The sequence below is a fragment of the Danio rerio genome, chromosome 2 (genome assembly GCF_049306965.1).
Source record: "Danio rerio strain Tuebingen ecotype United States chromosome 2, GRCz12tu, whole genome shotgun sequence".
Taxonomy (NCBI): Eukaryota; Metazoa; Chordata; class Actinopteri; order Cypriniformes; family Danionidae; genus Danio; species Danio rerio.
This window is the reverse complement of record NC_133177.1, coordinates 33,202,700-33,229,892: the sequence shown is the minus strand read 5'-3', so window position 1 is coordinate 33,229,892 and position 27,193 is coordinate 33,202,700. Positions and strand designations below refer to the sequence as shown.

Here is a 27,193-nt window from a genome sequence, read left to right as displayed (position 1 = left end):
TAAGAAAAATGGATTCTTTTATTCTGGACTGAGCCTCAAGGAGACACAGCATTAACTTACTTTGTTTGGGAAATAAGTTGGCTTTATGGCAAAATAAAAAAGGTCAGCAACAGGAAAAATAAATGTATATATAACTATAAGAATAAATTTGTTGACAGTATTCAAAACATCCAATTCAAAATCCTCATGTGACTTAAAGTAGTTCAAAACCACGTTAATAAACTATTTAATATGTGCAAAACAACGGCAGTGGCTTATCTGTGCCTAATAAAGCAAACAAAAAACAGAATAAATGAGCAATCAGCACATTCCAATACATACAATACATCACACATATGATAATTCACATGAAAAGGCATTTTTTACATAACGTAATGTGTTCAGGACCCACACATAAGTTTACATGTTACACTGAGAACAAAACTTTCATGTCTTACACATAATCACACTCCATGAAAATAAAATGAGCAAACTCACTCGTTCTGATTCTCTGAAGCACACGTGCGATTAGCAGTTAGCACCTGTGTGATCTTGTGTACTGCTCTTCTCCCCTCTAACACAGCATAAAGAATAACTATTACTGTATTTACAGCTTATATAGAGAATAAACAGCATCATCAAACATTTTGGAACATTATCAAACTCTTAAAACAGTTATTAAGTTAACTCACGCTCAATCTCCACTAGCGTGCTCTGAATTCTCCTTCCTCACCGAGATTTCTCACATGCAGGAACAATGATCGGCTGAGCAGCAAATTAAGCCAGCAGATAAACAAACTCACACCACCTGCATCTGCTACCTGCTCCCAAGTTAACACAAAACTGCAAACTTTCTCTCTTAAACAGTTGTATCAACTTTCTTTCCCCCTGTCTGTAACTGCTTCACACCGCGCTCTCTGTATCTGACGTGCACCTTTTTTTCCGCGTTTGTGTGTGCGTGAACTCTTAAAGGGGCAGCGCTTAAAAACAAACAAAACTAAATATGGTTGTATAACTGGGGAAATTAATTAAATTTCAAATGAATATTACCCCGGTTACATATATATATATATATATATATATATATATATATATATATATATATATATATATATATATATATATATTAGGGATGCACGATATATCGGCGACCATATCGTTATTGGCCGATAAATGCTATTTTTAAGATTATTGTTATCGATCCGATGTCTTAATTAGGCCGATATATTTAAGCCGACAAATTACGTAATTGTACAGACCTACCTGCCGCGCTCGCGTGGGCGGAACATGTTCAGACTTGCCCAGTGCACTCCAATGGAGCTCTCCTCACACTGTTTATTCCTTCAAAGTCTGTCATTTCTTCACGTGGCACTGCTGTGCGTTAATAGCTCAGTAAGTAACCATGTTCCTCATTATTGTAGATGTGTTTGATTGAGTATCATTGTGTATTTTGCTTTAAATCGCCTCAGGAAAAATATTACATGTGTAAACCTTTCCTGCTCTTCTCTTTGTTGTGTTAGATATAGCAGGGAGATTTACTTATTACTCCAGGGCCGAATAATATTATTTTCGGGGTGAACTCTTTTAGTTGCAGCTGGTGAATGAAAGAGGACGCATGTAACTTGGTCCAAAATATTTATTACTTTCCGTGTGGTACAACAAATAAGTCACCAAAGAGGGAACATCACAGAAAATGGTCTCATTGCGAAAAAAAACGCTCCTTTTTTTCTCTCTCCCTCTCCCTCTGCTTCACACACCCCAAACTGCAGCCCAGTCCCCTAAAGGATCCGAACATTTTACAACACGTGTAAACATAACGGTTGTTTGTAATCTGATTATTTGTTATTATTAAGGCATTGCTGTTCATGTGTTGTTGATGTAAGATAGTATTCAGTTTGATCGGAATATTCATATTGATTATATATCGAGCTCGCGTGAGAGCTGTCACCGCACACACACTGTAGCACGGGGGAGAGGTGAATCCAGTCAAAGGGGCTCTTAACTAGCCACTCATTCTGTCTTTATATTCTGCTCTGTTTGTCATAAAGTCAGCTCAATGCAGGTTTTGTATCAAAATCTGACTGATGGCAACTCTGCCTCTACAGTTAAGTAAAACTCTCAGCGGTTTATCATAAACTTTTTATCGATCATTTTCCGTGGATTGACGACAAGAACGAGCACAGAAGCGCTGTCTGATTGACAATCAGCACCTACATGTGACATGTCAAAATGGCAAGTAGGATGAATCTGTGCCGAATTTTCTAAACGTACGAAAATGTACTATCTGTATTTAGCTATTCGCTTGTACGGTGGCTCTAAACTGTCAAAAAACCTCTAAAAAAAGGCTTTTTCGGACATGACATATTTGTACATGTGTACATCACTGTAACACGTTTTATTCATGACCATTTGAACTGGTTTCTGTCACGGTTGCAGGTTTGTGCGCTTTTCCGGAGTGTATGTTTGATCACGTGGGTTTGTTTTGTTTTGGTTGTCCATGTGTATTTGTTATGCTCACGTGACATGACGACTATCAGCGGGGCTGATTACTCACCAGCTGAGGCTCATTATTAGCCCTATATCAGGGCGACGTTTCCATGTCTCATTGTCAGTTCGTTTCATCTGTTCTCATGTGTGTTATCTGTGCTCAGGTCCCTGAGGAGATATTTCTGGACCCTGTTTTTCCTGTCTGTTCCTGCCCTGTGTTCGTCGTCTTCCTAGCCTGTCACTTCCCTGTTTGTTTATTTTGACTTGGTCAAATAAACCTTATTTTCACTTGCTATTGGATCCTATTTTGACTCTTATTTTTGTTGAACGTGACAGAACGAACTGACCTTATTATGGATCCAGCGAGTGCATCCCAAATCTCCGAGTTCGTCTCGCACAGCAACGCCAGGATAGACCGTCAGGATGAGGCTTTGGTCACCTCGTCACAGGCGATCCAGGCTCTGGTCGGCCAAGTGTCGCTGCTTTCCTCCCAAGTCCAGCGGTTGATCGCTGGAGCTGCACGGGCTGACTCGGCATCGACTCCGGAGGTGACACCGCCAGCGCCTGCGGTTGTTGGTCGCTCTGTTGAACCACGCCTTCCACCCCCGTCCTGCTACTCTGGGGAGCCCCTCTTGTGTCGATCCTTTTTGTCCAAGTGTTCCCTTTATATTACGCTGCAACCATCATTGTTTGCCACCGAAAGATCCAAGGTAGCGTTTGTCATCACGCTTCTTTCAGGCAAGGCGGCCCAATGGGGAACTACAGCATGGGAACAAAAGTTACCATGCTGTGCTACCTTCGACCTGTTCTCCACAGAGTTAAAGAAGGTCTTTGATCGAGCCGCCTCCGGGAGAGAGGCTGCCCGAGTTCTTGCTGAACTCCGCCAGGGGAATCGCAGCGTGGCGGAGTACTCTATAGAGTTCCGGACCTTAGCCGCTGAATGCGGCTGGAACGCGGAGGCGCAATGGGACATGTTTTTGCACGGATTATCTGACCGGCTTCAGGATGAGATCTATTCGTTAGATCTTCCTAAAACTCTTGACGGGCTAGTTGACTTAGCCATCCGGGTTGACACTAGACTGCGCCGTCGAGAGAGTCGCCTGCAGCAAGGCGGGTTTTCGGAGCTCGTCCCTGACTTTCCGGTCCGGACTGCGACACCGGAAGTGGTTGACCCGGAACCCATGCAGGTGGGTAGATCCTGCTTGTCCGTGCAGGAGAAGCGCCGACGGAGATCGGAGGGACTCTGCCTCTACTGTGGTGGGGCGGGGCATCGGGTGGTTTCCTGTCCCGTAAAAGACAACACCCATCAGTAGGCAAGAGGTTACTGATGGGTGAAATTAATATGGACAAATCCTCTACGTCTGCTACTTTACTGCCCGTCTCTTTATCATGGGGTTCCGGAACTCATAACACACAGGCGCTCGTCGATTCCGGGGCGGAAGGAAACTTCATTGACTCTAGTTTCGCTTTCAGTTTCAAACTTCCGGTCATAGCACTATCACAACCCATTGCAGTACGCGCACTCAGTGGACTTTCCCTTCCCACTATCACCCACTCCACCAAACCCATAAAACTGATTACGTCTGGAAATCATGTTGAACACATTTCATTTTTTTTAACAGACTGTTCCAACTCACCAGTGGTTTTAGGTCATCCTTGGTTGATTCTGCATAAACCCCACATTAATTGGGGCCTTAATTCTGTATTCTCGTGGAGTGAGAAATGTCATGAGTCTTGTCTTTCGTCTGCTCGTTCTGCTGTCTCTTGTTCTGTGTTTCAGGAGGAGCGCATGGACCTGTCAAACGTGCCCAGTGAGTACCTCGACCTGAAGAGAGTGTTCAGTAAGTCTCGAGCTGCTTCTCTGCCTCCTCATCGTCCCTATGACTGTGCAATAGACTTATTGCCAGGTACGTCTCCGCCTAAAGGCAAGTTATACTCTCTTTCTATTCCTGAGAGGGAGGCCATGGAGAAATATATTTCTGATTCTCTAGCGGCCAAGATCATACGGCCCTCTTCTTCACCGGCGGGGGCGGGGTTCTTTTTCGTGAAAAAGAAGGATGGCTCTCTTAGACCCTGCATAGACTATCGAGGGCTGAACAGCATCACGGTGAAGAATACGTATCCTTTGCCGTTGATGTCTTCAGCGTTCGAGCGTCTGCAGGGGGCTTCGTTTTTCACGAAATTAGATCTCCGTAACGCATATCATTTGGTTCGCATGAAGCAGGGTCATGAGTGGAAGACTGCGTTTTTGACCCCCAGGGGGCATTTTGAATATTGCGTTCTTCCGTTCGGGCTTTCTAATGCTCCTGCGGTCTTCCAAGCACTCGTAAATGACGTGTTGCGAGACATGATAGATCAGTTTATTTATGTCTACCTGGATGACATTCTGATTTTTTCTCGTTCTCTCCAGGAACATGTGCAGCACGTCAGGCGAGTGCTTCAGCGGCTGCTAGAGAATGGGCTTTTTGTCAAGGCGGAGAAATGCGTGTTCCATGCACAGTCTGTTCCCTTTTTAGGACACATTGTGTCAGTCGAGGGGGTGCGCATGGATCCAGAGAAGGTTCAGGCTGTGGTAAATTGGCCAATTCCGGAGTCTCGTAAGGCCCTGCAGAGATTTCTGGGCTTCGCTAATTTTTACCGGCGATTTATCCGCAATTTCAGCCAGCTCGCCGCCCCTCTGACGTCCTTAACCTCCGCCAAGACTCCCTTCAGGTGGTCGAGTGTAGCACAGGCTGCGTTCACTAAACTGAAAGGCTGTTTTGTTTCAGCCCCCATTCTGGTGACACCTGATCCAGCCCGGCAGTTTGTGGTGGAGGTTGACGCGTCAGAGGTGGGGGTGGGCGCTATCCTGTCCCAGCGCGCCGCCTCGGATGACAGAATTCATCCGTGCGCGTTTTTCTCACATCGATTATCTCCCACAGAACGTAATTACGACATTGGTAATCGGGAGTTGTTGGCTGTCAAACTCGCATTGGAGGAATGGCGTCACTGGTTGGAGGGTTCGGGGGTTCCCTTTATCGTTTGGACCGATCATAAGAACCTCGAATACATCAGGTCTGCCAAACGACTTAACTCCAGGCAGGCTCGGTGGGCATTATTCTTCGGACGTTTTGACTTTACCATTTCTTATCGGCCGGGTTCCAAAAACACCAAACCCGACGCGTTATCCCGTCTTTTTGATTCTTCCGAGCGCAATCCGTCTCCTGAGCCCATCGTTCCCCAGAGCATTTGTATTTCTGCGGTGACATGGGAGATCGAGAGCAGGGTCCGCACAGCCCTGGATGGGGTAACGCCCTCGGCCGGATGCCCACCCAGTCGTTTGTTTGAGCCGGAGGAGATTCGGTCTGACGTCATTCGGTGGGGACATTCCTCCAAAGTGGCTTGTCATCCGGGGGTGAGTCGTACTTTATTTTTGGTTAAACAGCGATTTTGGTGGCCAGCTATGGCACGGGACATACGCGAGTTTGTTTTGGCCTGTTCTGTTTGTGCTGTTTCTAAGACTTCTAATCGCCCTCCCGCTGGACTCCTTCAGCCGCTGTCAGTGCCTTCGAGACCCTGGTCGCACATTTCGCTAGATTTTGTCACTGGTCTCCCGCCATCCAGTGGCAATACGGCTGTTTTGACCGTAGTGGACCGGTTCTCGAAGGCTACTCATTTCATTCCTCTGCCCAAATTACCCTCAGCCAGAGAGACAGCGGATGCTGTCATTAATCACGTCTTTCGCATTCATGGCCTCCCGACGGACGTGGTTTCTGACAGGGGGCCCCAGTTTGTCTCTAAATTTTGGAGAGAATTTTGTCATTTATTGGGAGCGACTGTAAGTCTTTCTTCTGGGTTTCATCCTCAGAGTAACGGACAAACAGAGAGGGCCAATCAAGATCTCGAGCGCATGTTACGTTGTTTGGTTTCCCAAAATCCCTCCTCTTGGAGTCAGCAGCTCCCATGGGTGGAGTACGCACACAATTCATTACCAGTGTCGGCTACGGGCCTCTCTCCGTTTCAGTGTAGTCTAGGTTACCAGCCACCAGCTTTTCCCAGTCTGGAATCCGAAATCGCGGTCCCCTCCGCCCACGCCTTTGTCCAGAGGTGTCGACGCACTTGGAGCAGGGCCAGACAGACCCTCCTCCAAGTGGGTGCGCGCACTAAGGCTAAAGCCGATCGCCACCGGTCGAAGCCTCCCGTTTACGTCGTCGGTCAAAAAGTGTGGCTTTCAACTAAGAATATTCCATTGCGTTCCGTATGTAATAAACTTGCACCTAAATTCATTGGCCCATTCACTGTCATCAAGATCATTAGTCCGGTGGCAGTCCGCCTTAAACTTCCTCCAGCGTACAGGAGAATACATCCCGTGTTTCATGTTTCCAAATTAAAGCCCGTTTTTCATACGGCAATCAACCCGCCCACACCGGTTCCCCCCCCCGCCGCGTCTCGTAGATGGGGAGACCGTTTATTCGGTTAAGCGTATTCTGGACTCGAGACGGAGGGGGCGAGGATTTCAGTACTTGGTGGACTGGGAAGGTTATGGTGCGGAGGAGAGGAGTTGGGTTCCTGCAAAGGACATACTGGATCACTCTCTTATTGATGATTACAATCGCCAGGTAAGCTCTTCTGGGAGCACCAGGAGGTGCTCTTAGGAGAGGGGTAATGTCACGGTTGCAGGTTTGTGCGCTTTTCCGGAGTGTATGTTTGATCACGTGGGTTTGTTTTGTTTTGGTTGTCCTTGTGTATTTGTTATGCTCACGTGACATGACGACTATCAGCGGGGCTGATTACTCACCAGCTGAGGCTCATTATTAGCCCTATATCAGGGCGACGTTTCCATGTCTCATTGTCAGTTCGTTTCATCTGTTCTCATGTGTGTTATCTGTGCTCAGGTCCCTGAGGAGATATTTCTGGACCCTGTTTTTCCTGTCTGTTCCTGCCCTGTGTTCGTCGTCTTCCTAGCCTGTCACTTCCCTGTTTGTTTATTTTGACTTGGTCAAATAAACCTTATTTTCACTTGCTATTGGATCCTATTTTGACTCTTATTTTTGTTGAACGTGACAGTTTCAGTCCTTAGCTCTTTTATTTTCATCTTATTTAAATATATTTAACTTGTTTGTTAATTAAATACTATTTTGTTATTTAAACTTTTATTTTTATGCAACAATCAACTTGCATGTTAATTTGCTAATAATTTTTTGCATGCTGATTTATGTGAAATCGTGAATAATATAGGTCTATAATCACCTTGCAATTTTGAAGTTATAGCTTTTTTGCTTTGAGTATAGACTATTTAGTTCATAAGAGCAGTTCAATCTTTTATGAAGTTTACTGTATAAAAATATAACAATTTAAAATATTTATAATTATCGGCCTATACATATCGGCTATCGGCCTCCAAGTCTGAAGAATTATCGGTTATCGGTTTCGGCCAAAAAATCCATATTGGTGCATCCCTAATATATATGCTGTTGAAGTCAGAATTATTAGCCCCCCTTTGAATTTCTTTTTTCTTTTTTAAATATTTCTTAAATCTTTCACAGTATGTCTGATAATATTTTTTATATGGGGAACTTCTTATTTGTTTTATTTCAGCTAGAATAAAAGCACTTCTCAATTTTTTTAAACACCATTTCAAGGACAAAATTATTAGCCCCTTCAGGCTAATTTTTTTTTCTGATATGTTACCGAACAAACCATTGCTATACGATAACTTGCCTAATTACCCTAATCTGTCTAGTTAACCTAATTACCCAATTAAGCTTTTAAATGTCACTTTAAGCCGTAAAGAAGTGCCTCTAAAAACATATAGTAAAACATTATTTACTATCATCATGACAAAGTTAAAATAAATAAGTTATTAGAGATGAGTTATTAATACTATTATGTTTAGAAATGCTTTATAACATTGTAATTATAAAAATATAACAAAAATATTCCCTTTTTTTGCAATAATTTTGATTAATTTAAATGTGTTATCTTTTTATTTCTAAAGATGTTTGGTGACTGAAATATATCTGTGTTATTCAAATGCACCAAAATATATAGTGTATATTCCAATGACTGTAAAAAATATGGGCACAAACTGTCGCAAAAGACTGCTGAAATTGGAGCCTTGACATGCGCAGAAGGACTGTCTGATGGAGCCAGAGGAGGAGCCGCGAAAATGAGCGGAGTCGAGCTTCCAACCAAACGCTTTATGTAAAATCAACCACGCCCCCCTAACTTCTCAGCATGCGTTTGCTGTCATATCAACACAAATGGATGTAATAACGTTAACAAATATAAGGGTTTTATATATTCAATCGCGCCAGCTCCGGGCCGCAGCGTCGCAGGCTGATTCCGGCTCGCATGCGACAGCGTCGGCTCGCTCGGCCGCCGCATCTGGCTCGATTGACTCGGGCTGGAATCGGACAGTGAGTCCAGGCATCCAGAGTAGGTCCAGCAGAGGTAGTCAGTCTGAGCTCTGAGGGGTAAGTCTCCGGCAGGCGAGAATCTAACCGGAACTGGCCCGAGTGTATTTTGCTATCTGGGTGGTTAGGCGTATATCAGCAAATTAATAAAGCCCGAAAAAAGCCCTGACCTTAGCGAATAAACAGTGTTCCACCAGGATCATGTATGTCAGAAACTATAGTTTACTGCTGAACTCATTTTGTCATGGTAAAATAACACAGAAATCGAAAAATAACATTTCAGTCTACTTCAGTCTCCTGCCGAAGCTCAGACGCGCTGCTTTGAGAAACTGTCAATCACAGCTGTCAATCACGATGACACGCCCAGCATTAAATTACTGCTAAAAACAAACTGTTTACAAAAATGAAGATCTGCACCTATTTCAGCACAATAATCAGTGCCTTAATCGACCAGAACCGTCTTTCGGGACATTTTATTGCAAGTGTAATATTTTTTTTTATTTGGGCTCAAGTCTCCTTCATTAACACGGAGGAGGCGGGCTTTATGACTTGTACTGCAGCAAGCCCCCAGGGGGCGATCTAAGGGCCGAGACCAATGACTGTAAAAAATATGGACGACGCGACAGCCCCTTTTCCCATTGAACTCCTTGAGGGCAAAACGCCTGCTTGACGGGCACAAACTGTCGCAAAAGACTGCTGAAATTGGAGCCAGACATGCGCAGAAGGACTGTCTGATGGAGCCAGAGGAGGAGCCGCGATAATGAGCGGAGTCGAGCTTCCAACCAAACGCTTTATGTAAAATCAACCACGCCCCCCGAACTTCTCACTCGACTGCCGGTGTCTGCACTATAACAAACGCTCACTGATGTAAATAGAAGCACTTACATTAAAAAAAACACAATAATATACGGTTTAAAAACGGTGTGATGTAAGCTGTTAAACTTTAATAAAAGCAATACATGGTGGACTGCAGAAATAAACGATCTTTTATACACTCTAGCCTGAATATGAGCACAAATAATATATTCTCTTATTGTTATATTTGTTGTTGGTATTTGTTATCTTCATAGGGGTAGAAATAACACTTGTAAAATATGAACAATAACATATAAACAACACATACATTTTTAGAAAGGTTTTTATTTTTAATTAGCCATCAACAGAACCCAAAATATAGCCTACACACCATAACGATTTACCATGCGGGAACAATCGTGCGTTTAGAAGATAAATACAGCAAGATTACTAAATATCAACAGGATATTTCCCAACCCTGCAATTTGTCAATTTGTGCAAAAAAACTTTGCACTATTAATACAACGTCTATCTGCTGTAACATCACTAGTATATTGTTTATTCATTTTCGCTTGAATTGTTTATTTATTTAATTTTTTTGCCTCCGTTTTCATTTGGTTTATTCGATGCCTTCATTATATCTGGCAACGAGGAATTTACATTCTTTTTAATGTTAGCTGGAGTGTTCAAATAAAACGCCAACAGTAAATGATGTAAATAAATAATATCTAACATTTACAGCTCTATTAGGTTATAAGATTCGATTTCAAGAACCTTATAATGATTTATAACAGCAAATTCAGTAGATCACTTAATAACATGCCAAAACTTAAAATGCAGAGATGTCCTATAAAGCAAGTTCAAATAACCTTACAGGAGATCAACGTGGAGATTATTATTTAAACACAGAGAGAATTACTGCTAACGATCTCCTGTATACCCCGTACTTAAATGGGTTTATTTTATTGTGCAGTTTTATTGTCATTTTCGTATTTATTATTATTATTATTCAATACTTGTGCAATCGATACAGGTTTATTGTTATTTATTTTGTCCTTTATTTAAATAATTGCTATGCTGTTTGCATCTTTATTCAAAGGTTAAACTCAGTGATACACTTTGCGTTCACATAGTAGCATGCGTTTGTTGTTATATCAACAAAAATGGGTGTAATAACGTTAACAAATGTGAGGGTTTTATATAATGAAGATTCAATCGCGCCAGCTCCGGGCATCAGCGCATAACCTAGTCGCGGCGTCGCGGGCTGATTCCGGCTCGCATGCGGCAGCGCCTGCTCGCTCGGCCGCCGCATCTGGCTAATTGACTCAGGCTGGAATCGGGCAGTGAGTCCAGGCATCCGGAGTAGGTCCAGCAGAGGTAGTCAGTCTGAGGGGTAAGTCTCCTGCAGGCAAGAACTGGCCCCAGTGTATTTTGCTATCTGGGTGGCTAGGCGTGTATTAGCAAACTAATAAAGCCCGAAAAAAGCTCTGACCTTAGCGAATAAACAGTGTTCCACCAGATCATGTATGTCAGAAACTGTAGTTTACTGCTGAACTCATTTTGTCATAGTAAAATATCACAGAAATCGAGTAATAACACTTCAGTCTTCTGCCGAAGCTCAGACGCCGCGCTTTGAGAAACTGTCAATCACAGCTGTCAATCACGATGACACGCCCAGCATTAAATTACTGCTAAAAACAAACTGTTTACAAAAATGAGGATCTGCACCTATTTCAGCACAATAATCAGTGCCTTAATCGACCAGAACCATCTTTCGGGACATTTTATTGCAAGTGTAATTATTTTTTTTTATTTGGGCTCAAGTCTCCTTCATTAACACGGAGGAGGCGGGCTTTATGACTTGTACTGCAGCCAGCCCCCAGGGGGCGATCTAACGGCCGAGACCTTCACTCAAACGCAGGCTTGCGGCACACTTGGCCGAGACCTTCACTCAAACGCAGGCTTGCGGCACACTTGGTATATTCACTGATAAATGCAGGGGCGCCCCCAAGGCGCCCCCACGGCCACCCCTCGGTAAACTCTGGCCACCCCTGTGGCCACCCCTGTGGCCACCCCTTTGGCCACCCCAATATAATTTTGCTGTTGACATTATTGATTTAAATGAACTATTAAATTCCCAATATTTAAATAAATAAATAAAATGCAGTCACTAAATTATTGTTGGTGTTACTGACAAAGCTCTCCTCCTCTGTTTCAATGCTGGTGAAAGCAAACTGACGCATGCGCACAGAAAACCATTCCCGCGCGCCTCACGCACTCCTGTGTGAATCCCGGTTGGTTGTTTGCATGCACGCCGACAAAATAGGCGCCGCTCATGCGCCGTGAAACCGGAGTAACAGCCTTTTGTGCAGAGGTGTCGGCACGCAGCGAGTTTTGAAAGTCGACTAAAGTTTATATAATATGATGATGATGATGTTACTTTCACTAAGCATGCCTTTAAAGCAGAAAGGAGGGATAATGAGTCAGGGAGGTAAGACTTCATAACATGATTTCTAAGCCATGATCTGGTCTAAGACCACAGATAATTCTATAATACATTTTTTTTGTATTCTTTAGAATTGTCATAATTAATTTTCATGCAAAAGGTTTCTTAAGTGATCTTGGCATATCACTCCAGTTGTTGTTTTCCTGTAATATTTAGGACTGATTTCTGTTATTTATTTAGAATAATAATTGTATATAAGAGAGGTGGGGGGGGGGGGTGTATAGGGTGGTTCACCCAGGGTGTCATTTAAACTAGAACCACCACTACCCTCCCCGATCGTCGTTGACAGCACGCACACACCTTCAATAGACAGCAATGGCTATTTAATATTTACCTTAAGCTACAGTATATCAATAGAAGAAGCTGCATTAAATGGCTCAAAAAGCAATATGGATAAATATTATTATTAGGTATAGTGAGTGTGTATATAGTAATGCCTTTTGTTCAGTTTGTTCATTTGTTTGGGTTATTAATAAACTCATTATTCTTTCATTCATTTTCTTTTCGGCTTAGTCCCTTTATTAATCCAGGGTCACCACAGCAGAATGAACCGCCAACTTATCTAGCACATTTTTACACAACAGATACCCTTCCAGCAGCAACCCATCACTGGGAATAATAAACTTATTAATCTTCATTAATTTTAGACATGGCAAATACCGTATGATGTACAATAAAGGCGCGTAAAAAAAGAAGTTATTTATACAGTATATGAAAAGTGTTTTTAAACTAAACATAGATTTTTATTTGGTTTATGTACTTGCTGAATTATTTCAAGGAATAAATTGCAATATTTCAAGAAGAATGAATTAAATGAATAAAAACTACATTATTTCTTTTACCAGAAACAAAAATATAACATTACACTGAATTCATAATTTTTTTTTGTGCCACCCCAAGATTTGGTGCGGCCTCTTCTGGCCACCCCTAAGAAAATTTTCTGGGGGCGCCACTGGATAAATGGATAGAAATTTTCTGTTGTCAAAATGCAACAATTATTATGGTGAGCACTGTATATAGTTGTTTTTTTTTTAATTATGTTTTAATTATGTGTAACAAATTTTTCATTTTATTTCTTATTTTTAAGCTTTTGGAGAAAGTCTTTTCTTTTTTTAGTTTGCCTGTTAATAAAAAAAACAGCTTAAGACTCTAGCAAAAGAACTAATATATTATGTGATGTTGCCATGTCAAAGACAAAGAAATCAGTTATTAGACACCAGTTATTAAATCTATTGTAAAGATTTAAAATTGTGCAAAAATATTAAACAGGACTTGGAAAATACTTCATAAAAGAGTAAAAACTTGACATGCAGTGTAAAAAAGTTGCAGCCCGCATTATCTCAAAAACTCCCTCTATTTGTCACATCACACCCATTCACTTTTATTTATTTTATTTTTATTTGAAGAAAAAACCTTGTTACTTCAGAATTTTTTCAATACAATTTATTGCTGAATAAAAATATTATGCTGTATAACTGATTGAGAACTGGATTTTCTTATCCTATAGCCCATTCAACTGTTGCAGAATTGCATTCTTACTATCACCGATTTTTACGTATGCAGTAGCATTGAGATGTAACGTCAGCATTCTTTCAGCGTCATCAATAATGTTTATGTCCATGAAAACCTGATATTCTCCCTGCATGGGAGGAAAAACAAAATAAATTAAATTAGTTTCATATCTTCTAACAGACCATATTTTCATTTGCCATTTGTTTACATCTGAAAAAAGTACATTAACACTGCCTGACAAAAGTCTTGTCGTTGATCCCACTTGTAAGAGCAACAAATAATAACTTAATCATTTATAAAAGTGGTAGAAGGTAGATTTTCTGATGAATCATCTGTTGAACTGCATCCCAATCATCGCACATACTGCAGAGGACCAATTGGAACCTGCATAGAGCTGGGGTTACATTCAGTATGGGGGCGTACGATCGATCTGCAGAGTGGATGGCAACATCAACAGCCTGAAGTAGCAAGACAATTGTGCAGCCCAATGCATTACAAACCACAAAAAAGGGCAAATTCTTTAGCAGGATAGCGCTGCTCCTCGTACTTCAGCCTCCACATCAAAGTTCCTGAAAGCAAAGAAGGTCAATGTGCACCAGGATTGGCCAGCCCAGTCACCAGAAATGAACATTATTGAGCCTGTCTGGAATAAAATGGAGAAGGCATTAAAGATGAATCCAAAGAATCTTGATGAACTCTGGGAGTCCTGCAAGAACGCCTTCTTTGCCATTCCAGATGATTATATATTAATAAGTGATTTGAGTCATTGCAGAGACATATGGATGCAGTCCTCCAAGCTTATGGGAGTCATACACAATATTAATTATTTTTCCACTGCACCATGCTTTTATATTCTATACTGTATATTATTTCTGTTAAGTGACAAGACTTTTGTCTAAGGAAAGTTAAACATTACTGTGCTAATTAAATAATTAAAAAACAAGGCATAATCATATTTTGTTTTGTTTGGTAAAATGAGTGTAACCTAGAGGCATTTGCCTTTCATATAAACCACTCCTGATACCAAATGATCAACTAGAAGTCAAGTTATTATTTGTTGATCCTAAAACTTGGATAGCTGACAAGACTTTTGTCAGGTAGTTTACAAGCCATAAAAGCCATGGCTTTGTTATGCAACACCAAGCCAATTTATAGGTACAGAAAGTAAATGGTCTTGAAATCTCACCTGAAGAATTAAAAAAGACTTTCTCTTCCAATAAATTGAACAGGTTTCATGCAATGTTTCTGAAACAAAGAAGTGTACAATATCAATAGTCCTGCATCACTGCAACAAAAGATAAAGTGTATAGTGTGGTAAAACTAACATGTACCTCCTTTAATGATGTAACAGATTTTGACGTCCTCACAAAGAACATATGGCTGTTTGTATTCCAACAAGAGCTGATTTTTGAAGTAAACACGGGCATGAAATCCAGCACTAGCAGGTGTGAACACTAAATTAAATAATAATTATAGTAATTGTTGTTATTATTATAACAAATTTACACTATAACAATGTTACAAAGGAAACTTATAGGAAAGAAAGCATAAAAATGATTACAACTGCGAGAAGGAAAATATAAACACAAAGTAAATATTCAGGGGCATTCAGATATCATAAACTTACTTGGGATTATTGTGTACGTGAGAGAAAACGTGCTTTTTCTGTAAGAGCAGGGGTAAGAAGATACTGACAGGTAATACAGCGGCCCTGATTAACAAACAGAGAGTTTTTAATGACATAAAAAAAAAATACAGTTCAAACAGAATCATGTTAAAACAATTATCATGCAAAGCAGGTTTAGCCAAGATAATCCACGTGAAATATATATATATATATATATATATATATATATATATATATATATATTAATTTATCGTAAATACTTTTAATAAATAAGAAATATATGAAGAGTTTAGATACCTCTGAGTGCCATCTGAAAATTTCTTCTAAAATGAACCATTATTTCACTTTTATGCCAAGAATAGGTTCTTGGCATTGCCTTTAGAGTGAAATAGCTAAACATAAACAAAGGATTTTGAGATAAATTATCATTTTAGAAGAAACTTTCAGACGTCACAGAGGTTTTTGCATCTGAACTCTTCATATAATAAATACAGTAAATACTTGTTTTAGGGGCAGCCTTGTGGCGCAGTGAGTAGGACAATCGCCTCACACAGCAAGAAGGTTGCTGGTTCGAGCCCCGGCTGGGTCAGTTGGCATTTCTGTGTGGAGTTTGCATGTTCTCCCTATGTTCGCGTGGGTTTCCTCTGGGTGCCCCACAATCCAAAGACATGTGCTACAGGTGAATTTGGTAAGCTAAATTCTCCATAGTGTATGAGTGTATGGATGTCCCAGTGATGGGTTGCAGCTGGAAGAGGACCCGCTGCATAAAACATATGCTGGATAAGTAGGCAGTTTATTCTGCTGTGGCAACCACTGATGAATTAAGGGATTAAGGCGAAAAGAAAATTAATTAATTCTTGTTTTTTCTCTTTACTGTTTATATAATATAGTCGGTACACATCACTTTGTTACAGAATGCAATGATATTTACTATTTAAAATACTGTGATAATTAGGAAAAGCATAGCAAAACAACTGAAGAATGAAGATCTTGAAGTTTTAGCATAACAGTCTGAAAACGCATATCAGAACCTTGTTTTCAGCGGAGTCAATAAACATTTCTACACTGTTTTAGTTAACTACCTTTAACGTAAACGAAGTTGCTTTTTATTACAGCTGTGCTCTTTACAGTATGTTTATGAGTTTCAGGCACCCTTTTGCCTGAGATGGTTCTCTGTGTGCCTCACCTGTTCCCGTTCTGTAATTGTGATTACCTCTTATGGTATCTGTCTATAGTGTAAACATGCCTGTAGTAAACAACTAGTTGTTATAGTTGTATTTAAACTAAGGCTGCACAATAAATCATTTCAGCATTAACATAGCAAATGTGCGAATGTGCAAAAGCATTGTACAATCTGCAATGTTTAGTTTGAATTATAATTAACCAACAAAGTTTAACCCTACTACAGTGAACAAATGTATTTAAAGGCATGTGACTAAAATTTCAAGCTAATTTAAACCATTGGGGCACAAGAAATTATAAAATATAGCTTTAAAAAAATGTATCTTATTTTTTATTACATTTGTTATTTTAAATTTGATTGCATTACATTATTATATTACATTTCACTTCAATAATGTTAGAATATCCAGAAAACCATAAATGACTTTCTATTTATTTAGTATCTACTATCATATTCATTTATGCTTGTAATTTGTTCACTCAAAAACTATTTTTAGATCTTGTTCAATCTGTACTTACTCTTAATGAGCGGAATTGACACAATTCTTGAGATTTTGGGCAGGATAACCTAATTGTTTTAAGTTCCATCAACTTAAATTTGTAAAAACAATTAAGTTAACAAACATTTTGTGTTGGGAAAACATGAAGGAATTGCATGGAACTCTGCATTTTCTACAGTGTTCATTATACTTTATATAATTATTTAAATCTTTACATAACAATAAATGCACTCCCTACAAAATGATCACAATGTAAAATGCAAAACCTTTTAAAATAGTTATTTAAATCATCGTGTGAAACTACATTTATATCGCAATATGCAATCGCAGAAAAACAAAAATATTGCAATGTCATGTTTTTTTCCAAAATCGTGCAGCCCATTTTTATTTCTGACTCACTCAGTTGCTAGATTGCTGTTATAAACATTTTTTGATGGAAAAAATCTCAACAGCTCAATAAACTGCTAATTTTGATCTAAAACAAACCAAAAAGGATAATTTAGCAATTAGTTTTGTACATTGAAAGTTCATTACAAGCACATTGTTTAAGAAAAACAAAGTGTAACTCACCTTCGTAGCTGTACCAAAAACTAAAATCCTCTGAAGAACACAATAATGTTCTCTCGGAAAAGGCAGAGGACACACAAGGCACTGCCACAATATAAAAAATTAAAATTGAAGTGTACAAATACATATTAACTCTGAAAAAAGCTAGCAAGATGTCTGAAAAGAGCCTTAATTCCTAATCAAAATTATAATCTGCTTTACAGTAAAAAGTCCTCTTTAGATGGAAAGATCAGTGATTTTTCAATGTACAAACAGCACTGGGTCGTGGGAATAAGGAACTATCTGAGAACAGATATTAGGCTATGAGATAAAACCATGAAAAAAATCAGGAAATACACAGAATGTGTGTGCAGATAGTACTGTAAATACAACTTTACATTTATTTACACTTTTATACATGACAAATATACCAGATGACAAGTGATGCCTGCCAATATTCAATACGTTACAATGCTGCACTGAAATTATTTTAAAAATACTACTAAACATCTTGGTTATTCACCAGTATTATATACACAAGTTAATTTTTATCTGGTTTGCTGAAGTCATCCATGTCAAAGGAAAACGGACGGTCATAACCCATAAGGTGGTTGTAATCATGTGGCAGAGAAAAATGCATCGGGTTGACCAGCATAGAGCGTTTCTTGGCATAAAAACTAGTAAACATCCGGCTCACGTCAGGGATCGTGACGTCACTCTGATGAAACACAGTCCGTTTCTCCAATAGGACAGCGCTGTAAGTGATGGCCGTGTACATGTCCGTCTCCTTGTTGTGGTACAGGCGTATGACATAGCCTTTGGTGATGAAGTGGAGGAGAGCAGGAGTCAAAAATGTGAAGAAACCTATAACGCCACAAAAAGCCACTTGCAGTGCCAAGCTGTTCACACCCATGCCTGTTTTCATGAGGACAAACGGCATCACACAGAGACTAAACATACTGCTGGAATAGGAAAAAAGCTTCACACCTTCAACAAAAGAGCAGATTTGCACAATTAAGTTGGAGATCTGACAATAACTTGTCATTGGTTGGTTGTATTTTACATTATAGGTGGTATATTTACCGCGGATAGCTTTTCCCAGGTTTCCCGAGTAAATTAGATCTCCATCTTCTGATTGGACTGGTGAGGAATTGTACCATCTTACAGCACAACATGACTGAACCTATGAAAATAAAAACAAGTGAGAAAAGCACTTTTGAACATGGCGATCCAGAAAATGTTTTGATTAATTCACTATAACAGTACAATCCCACTTTATAATTAACTCCCAAGTAGAGGTCAATATAAATGCTGCAGTTTTGACGGTTAGGATCTGTAAGTCTTTTAGGTTTTTGGCTGCATTTATTTGACTTATGAGTCAATACAAACAGTAAACCTGTAAAACAATACATAAATATAGAATAAGTGTTTCTATGTGAACGCTGTACATTTTAAAATATAATTTATTCCTGTCATTCAAAACTGAATTTTTAACATCATTATGCCAGTCTTCAGTGTCAAATTATCTACAAAAATGATTATAATACGCTGCTCATAAAAGAATGTTTGATTATAATTAATGTCGCAAACTGTTGTGCTACTGCATTATTTTAAGAAAACTGTATTAAGTATTTGATTTTTTTTTAAAATACATATACATATATATATATATATATATATATATATATATATATATATATATATATATATATATATATATATACAGATATATATCAGAGGCTTTAAATAAATCAAAAGTGACAATACAGATATTTACAATGTTGGAAAATTTTTTAAAAATGTATGTAATTAAACTATTATTTAGAGTTTTTTATTCATCAAGGAATCATAAAAAGTAAAATGGTCCTACAAAAATGTTCATAATAATTTAACAAATCTGCTTATTGCAATAATTTCTGATGGATCACATGACACTGAAGCCTGGAGTAATATGCTGAAAATTCAGCTTTGAGGCACAGAAAAAAAAAAAAAAAATTATATATATATATATATATATATATATATATATATATATATATATATATATATATATATATATATATATATATATATATATAAAGAAGCAATTATTTTAAACACGAAAAATTAATAGTACACCATTTTTACAATGTTTCTGTTATTATTATTATTATTATTATTATATATTTTTATCAAATAAATACAGCCTTGCAGGACAAATGATAAATCCTACATTTTTAAATTGCAAAGAATTTTAAATATATTTGAATATTTACAATGTGAACATGACAGCGTTCCACAATTTAAAATGAAAAAATATATAATAATAGTATATTAAACGTACTTGAAATTTCTACAAATCAATGTTTTAAAAGGCAAAATGTTCTACTTCTCAGTCAACTAATGAAAACATAAAAAAATATATTTTATATACAGTCAGCAGACCTTAACAACCTGCATAAAGGTTAAACAAACAGTATTTAATACCATCCAACGTTACTATGTACCTTATTTGCATGTGCTTTTAAAAATGACCTTCGCATTACATGCAGCAAATCATCCTGCCTTGTCAAAAGTGCAACCCGAGAACTGCAAACATTCCCATCGCTGAGGGATGCTGGACGAACCCCGATCTGGACATTTCTGATGATCTGTTGCTGTATTTTTGACAAACGCCGCAATCCGTGTAAAATCCCAACCTGGTACATTTTATCATGTGGAGTTCTCCCACTTCCTTATACGGCAGGATGACTAAACACACCGGAAGCAATTTGATCAGCGAACGTATACGTGTGCTTTAAATTGCGATGTTTAACTACATTATGTACTGCACAAAATCTCACAGTTGTCAGAAAGTATATATACAAAAATTTACATTTTAAGGCAATTAAAACCAAGAATATAATGGCGTGTTACTAATATATTAACCGCAATGAGAAGGACTCTTAATTTTTAGTCTCCGACTGACAATTGCTTCCTGTTGACTGCACTGACAACAGAAGGAGCAGCTGCCAGAAGAACAGAAGCTCACCGGAGAAAAAAAGACCCTGACAAAAATCTGTTTTGAGCTGTTCGACTGTATTGAGGTGAAATATTATATCGTGTATTTAATAATGACTATTTAATTTAGATTCCAGCAAATGCTAATAAAATTATTTAATGAAAAATAATCATTTGTTCAGAGCGATTAGGCTAACAGCAAAGGTAGCTCATTGCTTTACGTTGATTTACTGTAACGTTACTACATCAAGTTGTAATGTCTCCTAAACGATCCCCTTTTTAATAGAACGCAGATCATATTTTTGTCATGAACATACAATATATATGTGCTCTTTGATGTTACAACATGTTTTAGTACGTTAACTGTTGGTTTATTTCTTTACTATTTCACAGAGAGACGAGGAAAGGCTGTAAAATGGGTGAGACATTCTAAGTTTTAGTGAACGTGGACATTGAATACCTTTCCTAAATTCTCTATTAATTTGATTAAGGTGGATGGTCATGGTTAAACTCTGATGATATGATATACCTGTAGTTAAGCCTTTACAGGTCTTTAAGTTGTCGTTGCTCAAGGCCCTAACAATTTAAGACTAGAAACTTGTGGTATTAAATGTGCTTTTGATTAAATATAAAATCATATTCAAAATAAGTACAACATATTAAAATACATTTACTTTATGCCCAATTAACGCATTAAATCTTTTCAGAGGAGCTGAATTAAGTAAATTTAAGTGAATTTACACTTTAAACAAGCTCAAATTCTCATTCTGTGCGGGTGATACAAAATTACCGTTTGAGATGAGATTATTTCTTTCTGAGTTTATTGGGAGATATTTACTTTTGTTTGTATCATAACTTAAATAAATTGATCAGTTAAACAGAAAAAAAAAAACAGAAAACAGGTTTATTATAACATTATTATTACATAAGACCTTACCTTGTGTAATTTTGCTTCTCGTTTTGTGTAAACATTACTGGATTTAGGAACAGTTTAGGAGTTCAGCCTTTATTTGTAAAATGCAATAAAAATCTTATGACATTGTTACATATTTATCTAAGCTCTGAAATGTTGCCAGTACAGCACAATCTTATTGGCTGTTTAACATTTAAAGGCATGATATGTTATATTTTTCTGTTAAAATTTCCTCTCAAACATTGTTATATATTTTGCTGACTTATATACTTGCATAATGACAAGTGTTTATTAGAATATTTAAATCCAGAGAAAAAAGTAATTTTAAAGAGTGACATAGATCAAGACCCGTGTAGCCATGCTAATGACGTCACACACCTTCAATTTCTGGTTTGATTTACTGGGAAACACCAAAGAAGCTTTAATATGTTGTGTTTCATTAGACTGTACAGAACAGCTATTAGTATGATGAAACAGCGCTGCATCTTTCTGACATCATCAAGACCAGCAGAACTGTAAGCTAGGGCTGAACGATAGTGGAAAAATTTGACATTGTGATATATATATATTTTTTTTTTCTCTGAGATATAAATACAATTTCACCAATGGACTTTAATAGCTCTATTTGCAAAGTCCTTACTTTAGATTGATTGGGGTGATTCTCTAGGGCAGTGAAATATAAATATATTTTATGTAATTTATTGTATACATAAAATAAACACACTACAGTCGTAAATAAACACAATGGACAAATATTAAAGAGAAATAAACTGGAGAGAGTGTAACAGTATCAGGTACAAAACTTGAAGAATCAAATTGAAAATAACATTGCATAGCCTTCATCATGTAAATAGTTTAATAAAAATTAATCTCTATTAAACTTGTTTATGTACTACTTACATGTTTTAATCTCTTTTAAAATGCTAACATAGTCACAGGCCTTAAAAACACATGCAGATGATAAGCTTTTCACTCTATTATGGTTCAATTCTGCAGTGTCTCCACAAATCTCCTGTCTTTTGACCTGTGGTTTCTGCTCAACCTTAATCCCAACTCAAAATTGCATGTCTTGTGATGTGACTATTGCGTACGCACACATTGTGATATTGATGTTCAAACAATATATTGTGGAGCTCCACCATAAGCGGTGGACTGTGGCATAGTAAAATCTCAGCTGTTCCTGTGCTGCATTGTGCTCATCTCTCATTTGCTTCAGCGTTCTAGTTTTACTTTGACAGCTTTCAGGCTTACTCTGCTTGAATACTTTAGCTTTTGAGTCCTGTGGGATGTAATGAAGACAACAACTCCCATGATTCCACACTCAGTCACGGCATCATCAAACTATAGCTGCGTCCCAAATCGCATACTTATGCACTATTCTACGCCCTTTTGTAGTTTAAAGAGTGTAAGTAGCGCGTTCACACTGAAAACTCTAAAAATAATAAGTGCACTTTAATTACCCAGATGATGCACTCATTTAACCGGTAAAATGAAGTGTGGAATGATGGACACTTCGCGCACTCAACGACTGCAGCTTTGCTCACGTAGCGGAAGGGGCGGAGCTTTCGGGTGCACATTGAATAACTTATTTATTTTAGATGGTGAAAGCAAAATTCTCCCACGAGAGTGATTATAGCGCCTCCCGATGGTGAATGTGGTTATACTCATGACAGGTATTATTTGATAATTTGGTCATTTATTTCACTCATTTGGCAACCGTCAAACATCATCAGGGAAACGGGTAAAATTTCCGCTTAGTAAAAAAACATTAGTGCTACATTTGGGACGAAACTACAGTCATATACTATGCTGTTGAGTGTGTAAGTGCATAAGTACATGGTTCATGAGTGCATAGTGTATAGTGTGCCATTTGAGACGCAGCTTTTGTCTTTATTGTGAATATGCGGCCTCTAGTGGCTGAAATGACATACAATACCTATAAAGAACATAATAATTATTCATTAAATGGTCATCAAGTCATATATTTAGATTCATATAACCTGCAGAAACTCTTTGATTTAGTGTATAATCACAGTCATTTATTTTAGACAGCGAAGAAAAGACCTATGGTGGCTGTGAAGGGCCAGATGCCATGTATGTGAAACTGATCTCCTCAGATGGCCATGAGTTTATCGTGAAGCGAGAACATGCTCTGACATCTGGAACAATTAAAGCTATGCTTAGTGGTCCTGGTAAGTATTGGTTACAAAAGCAGTTTGAATCACTATGGAATGACAATTTAAGTTACATCTGTAATATACTTATATCCAGCAGTAATTATTTACTCTTTTTCCATTTGTGTAGTGATTTAGTTTCTTTGTTAGTTTGTTTTGTCTCTGTTTTTCAGGCCAGTTTGCTGAGAACGAAACAAATGAAGTCAACTTTCGAGAGATCCCATCTCACGTTCTTTCCAAAGTGTGCATGTACTTTACTTACAAAGTTCGCTATACCAATAGTTCAACAGAAATCCCAGAATTTCCTATTGCTCCAGAGATTGCGCTGGAGCTTTTGATGGCTGCAAACTTCTTAGATTGTTAAACATTAAAAAAGCACACATATACACATCTGGCTGCAGAATAAATATGAAAAGCAAAATATCATTGTTTTTTATTGCTTTTAAATATTATTAGGTTTGAAAACCAAATTGTTCTATTTAATCTGCATTTCTTTCACCGTTCCTTAAAATTAGTGGATATCTTAAGTTATTTTTGTCTTACTTTTTATCTTTTAAAGCTCTGACCCAGTATTAACTTGCATAAATTTAGATGCACGAGTGATGTTTTCCAATTTCAATGTTTTCATGACCAGAGTCAACAGGGCAGCAATGTTATTTTATGATGTAACAATTTCAGCCGAAATAGATTTGTCATGCCTTTTCTGCATGTGGATTGATCAGACAAGAGTCTTGTAATTGTCCACAGCAGTCATTCATCAGTTGTTTAATGAATAAAATTAGCTGTTCTTGAAAATAGTTTGTTCATTCATTTCAGTCTGGTTTGTGCATTTATTATTTACATAAAACTAATGTTAAGATTCCTCCTTTACCTCTTACATTAGGCAAAAATAAAAAGTCCTCCCATTTGTCATCGATGACAGAAGATTTCTGAAATTGAATAACACAAGTATATGTTTAGGTAGATTTACTATACTAAGAGGAGATCCTGCAGTTATTTTTTATGTATGATCCAATTTTCAGTAAATCCGCATTTATTTATAAAGTTGTAAACTTTTTAATAGCAAGCTCTACAATATTATATCTGTGCATATACATTAGATTAGTCAGTACTGAAGCCAAATCTGGAGCTTATCCAACAAAATATCTTAACATAATGTTCCAAAGACTAGAACACCCAAATGTATATGTTATAGAAAAATATTAAATACAAATCTAAAAAAGAGGAAAAATCAAGAAAGGCAAAAAAAAAAAAAAAAGTGAAATTAAGTTGAAATTTTGTAGGTTGTAATTTTTAGTTGCAGTAATTTGCTTGAATTTAATTGTATGTATTGTACCAAAATACATTGTCTATATTCACTGATAAAGGGATAAAAAATTAACATTTTTGAACATTTAGAGCATAAAGAACTGAAATTGGTCAAAACTCAAAGTAGGAAATGGACGTTTTGTTTTTAAAACTATCTATATTCATTTTTAGAGAACACAATACCTGTGGTTTAGCTTAAGAAGAGATAAAAAGGCAATGTTTGGCAAAAAATCCTGATTTTCCTGACTGTATAACAGATTCATATCACTAAGCTAAAGGATTTTAGTATCTTCACAGCCTACCACTGTCAAAAAAAATAGAGTTAGGCCTCAACAGAGAAGCAGGTGTGTGAGAAAACCTGACAAACATCTTAAAAAAAACCTGAAATATCTGAACAATGTTTTTAGGTGTGGTAACCATAATGTGTGTGTGTGTGCATGCGTGTGCGCGCGCATGTGTGTGTGTAAAGTTGAATTCAGAATTATTAGCCCCCCTTTTAGTTTATTTTTTTTCTTTTTAAATATATTTCCCAAATTATGTTTAACAGTGCAAGGAAATTTTCACAGTATGTCTTATAATATTTGTTTTCTTCTGGAGGAAAAGATTTTCTTTTTTAATTTTTTAAAACCATTTTAAGGACAAAGTTATCAGCCCATTTAAGAATTTTTTGCTAGTCTACAGAACAAACCATCATTATACAATAATTTGCCTAATTACCCTATACTATTTACCTAATCTGTGCCTTTAAATGTCACTTTGAACTGTATAGAAGTGTCTTTAAAAATATCTAGTAAAATATTATTTACTGTAATCATGACAAAGATAAAATAAATCAGTTATTAGAAATAAGTTATTAAAACTATTATGTTTAGAAATGTGTTGAAAAAAAATTCTCTCCATTAAACAGAAATTGGAAAAAATTAAACAGGGGGCTAATAATTGAGCAGGGCTAATAATTCGGACTTCAACTGTACATATATATATATATATATATATATATATATATATATATATATATATATATATATATATATACATATATATATATATATATTGTGTGTGTGTGTGTGTGTACAATTTTATTTTTTAAATAATATATATATATATATATATATATATATATATATATATATATATATATATAAATATATACATTGTGTGTGTGTGTGTGTACAATTTTATTTTTTAAATATTTCCCAAATGATGTTTTAACAAGAAATTTTCACAGCATGTCTGATAAAATTTCTACTGGAGAAAGTCTTATTTGATTTATTTTGGCTAGAATAAAAGCAGATTTTTATTTTTTTAATCACAATTTTACGGTCAAAATTAAAAGCCCTTTAAACTATTTTTTTTTTCGATAGTACAGAACAAACTATCATTATAAAATAGTATACTAGTATATACAAAACTGCCTAGTTAACCTAATTAACCTACTTAAGCCTTTAAATGTAACTTTAAGCTGTATAGAAGTGTCTTGAAAAATATCTCGTAAAATATTATTTACTGTCTTCATGGCAAAGATAAAATAAATCAGTTATTAGAGATAAGTTATTAAAACTATTATGATTAGAAATCTTCTCTTCATCAAACAGAAATTGGGAGAAATATAAACTGGGGGGCTAATAATTCTGACTTCAATTGTATATGTATGTGACAGGCCACTTTATTAGGTACACCCTTTTTGCCTTCAGGACTGCCTTAATCCTTTGTGGCATAGATTCAACAAGGTACTGGAAATATTCCTCAGAGATTTTGGTCCAAATCAACATGATAGCATCACACAGTTGCTGCAGTTCCACCACCCCCAAAGGTCTTTTATTGATTAAGATTTGGTGACTGTGGAAGTTATTTGAGTACAGTGAACTTATCGTCATGTTCAAGAAACCAGTCAGATTGTCACTTGTGTGTGTGTGTATATACATATATAGTTGAAGTCAGAATTATTAACACCCCTGTTTATTTTTTTCCCCAATTTCTGTTTAAAAGAGATTTTTTTTCAACACATTTCTAAACATAATAGTTTTAATAACTCATTTCTAATAACTGAAGTAGGAACAAACGATACATTCTATTGATATACAGACATACATAAGCACACATGATACAATCTAAATATAAAATGCCTATCATCATGCCTATTATCATGTATCACACATAATACAATATACATATACACATGATACACTCCTGTCAGTGTCTGGGATAGAACCTGGGTTTCTGGGGTGATAGGTGAATCAAATACCCACTGAGTTACTGGAGGTTGATGAATCGTAACAACGAAAGGCAA

At 37.2% G+C, this 27,193-nt stretch overlaps 2 protein-coding genes, 1 long non-coding RNA gene and 1 other non-coding gene across 4 annotated transcripts; 1 reads left to right on the top strand and 3 right to left on the bottom strand.

Moving 5' to 3' along the window:
- Nucleotides 1-904, bottom strand: LOC108179762 (uncharacterized). The gene is made up of 3 exons (XR_012392599.1): nt 672-904; nt 478-553; nt 1-264 (listed from the first exon to the last, which is right to left on the bottom strand). It is a non-coding gene; the product is annotated as an uncharacterized protein (transcript).
- A 12,692-nt stretch (nt 905-13,596) lies between these two features.
- Nucleotides 13,597-15,385, bottom strand: LOC137487876 (uncharacterized). Its single transcript, XR_011006644.2, has 4 exons — nt 15,302-15,385; nt 15,006-15,128; nt 14,861-14,919; nt 13,597-13,801 (listed from the first exon to the last, which is right to left on the bottom strand). It is a non-coding gene; the product is annotated as an uncharacterized lncRNA (long non-coding RNA).
- Nucleotides 15,386-17,894: 2,509 nt separating this feature from the next.
- tmem70 (transmembrane protein 70) lies at nt 17,895-20,226 on the bottom strand. Its single transcript, XM_002660832.8, has 3 exons — nt 20,016-20,226; nt 18,613-18,712; nt 17,895-18,516 (listed from the first exon to the last, which is right to left on the bottom strand). The coding sequence occupies exons 1-3, from the start codon at nt 20,214-20,216 to the stop codon at nt 18,071-18,073; spliced, it is 747 nt and encodes a 248-aa protein (XP_002660878.1). The 5' UTR covers nt 20,217-20,226; the 3' UTR covers nt 17,895-18,070.
- Nucleotides 20,227-20,505: 279 nt separating this feature from the next.
- On the top strand, nt 20,506-24,390 carry elocb (elongin C paralog b). The gene is given in 4 exon segments (NM_001002440.2): nt 20,506-20,594; nt 20,902-20,927; nt 23,470-23,613; nt 23,769-24,390. Coding segments are annotated over 3 exon segments (339 nt in total). The 5' UTR covers nt 20,506-20,594; nt 20,902-20,923; the 3' UTR covers nt 23,960-24,390.
- The last annotated feature ends 2,803 nt before the right edge of the window (nt 24,391-27,193 follow it).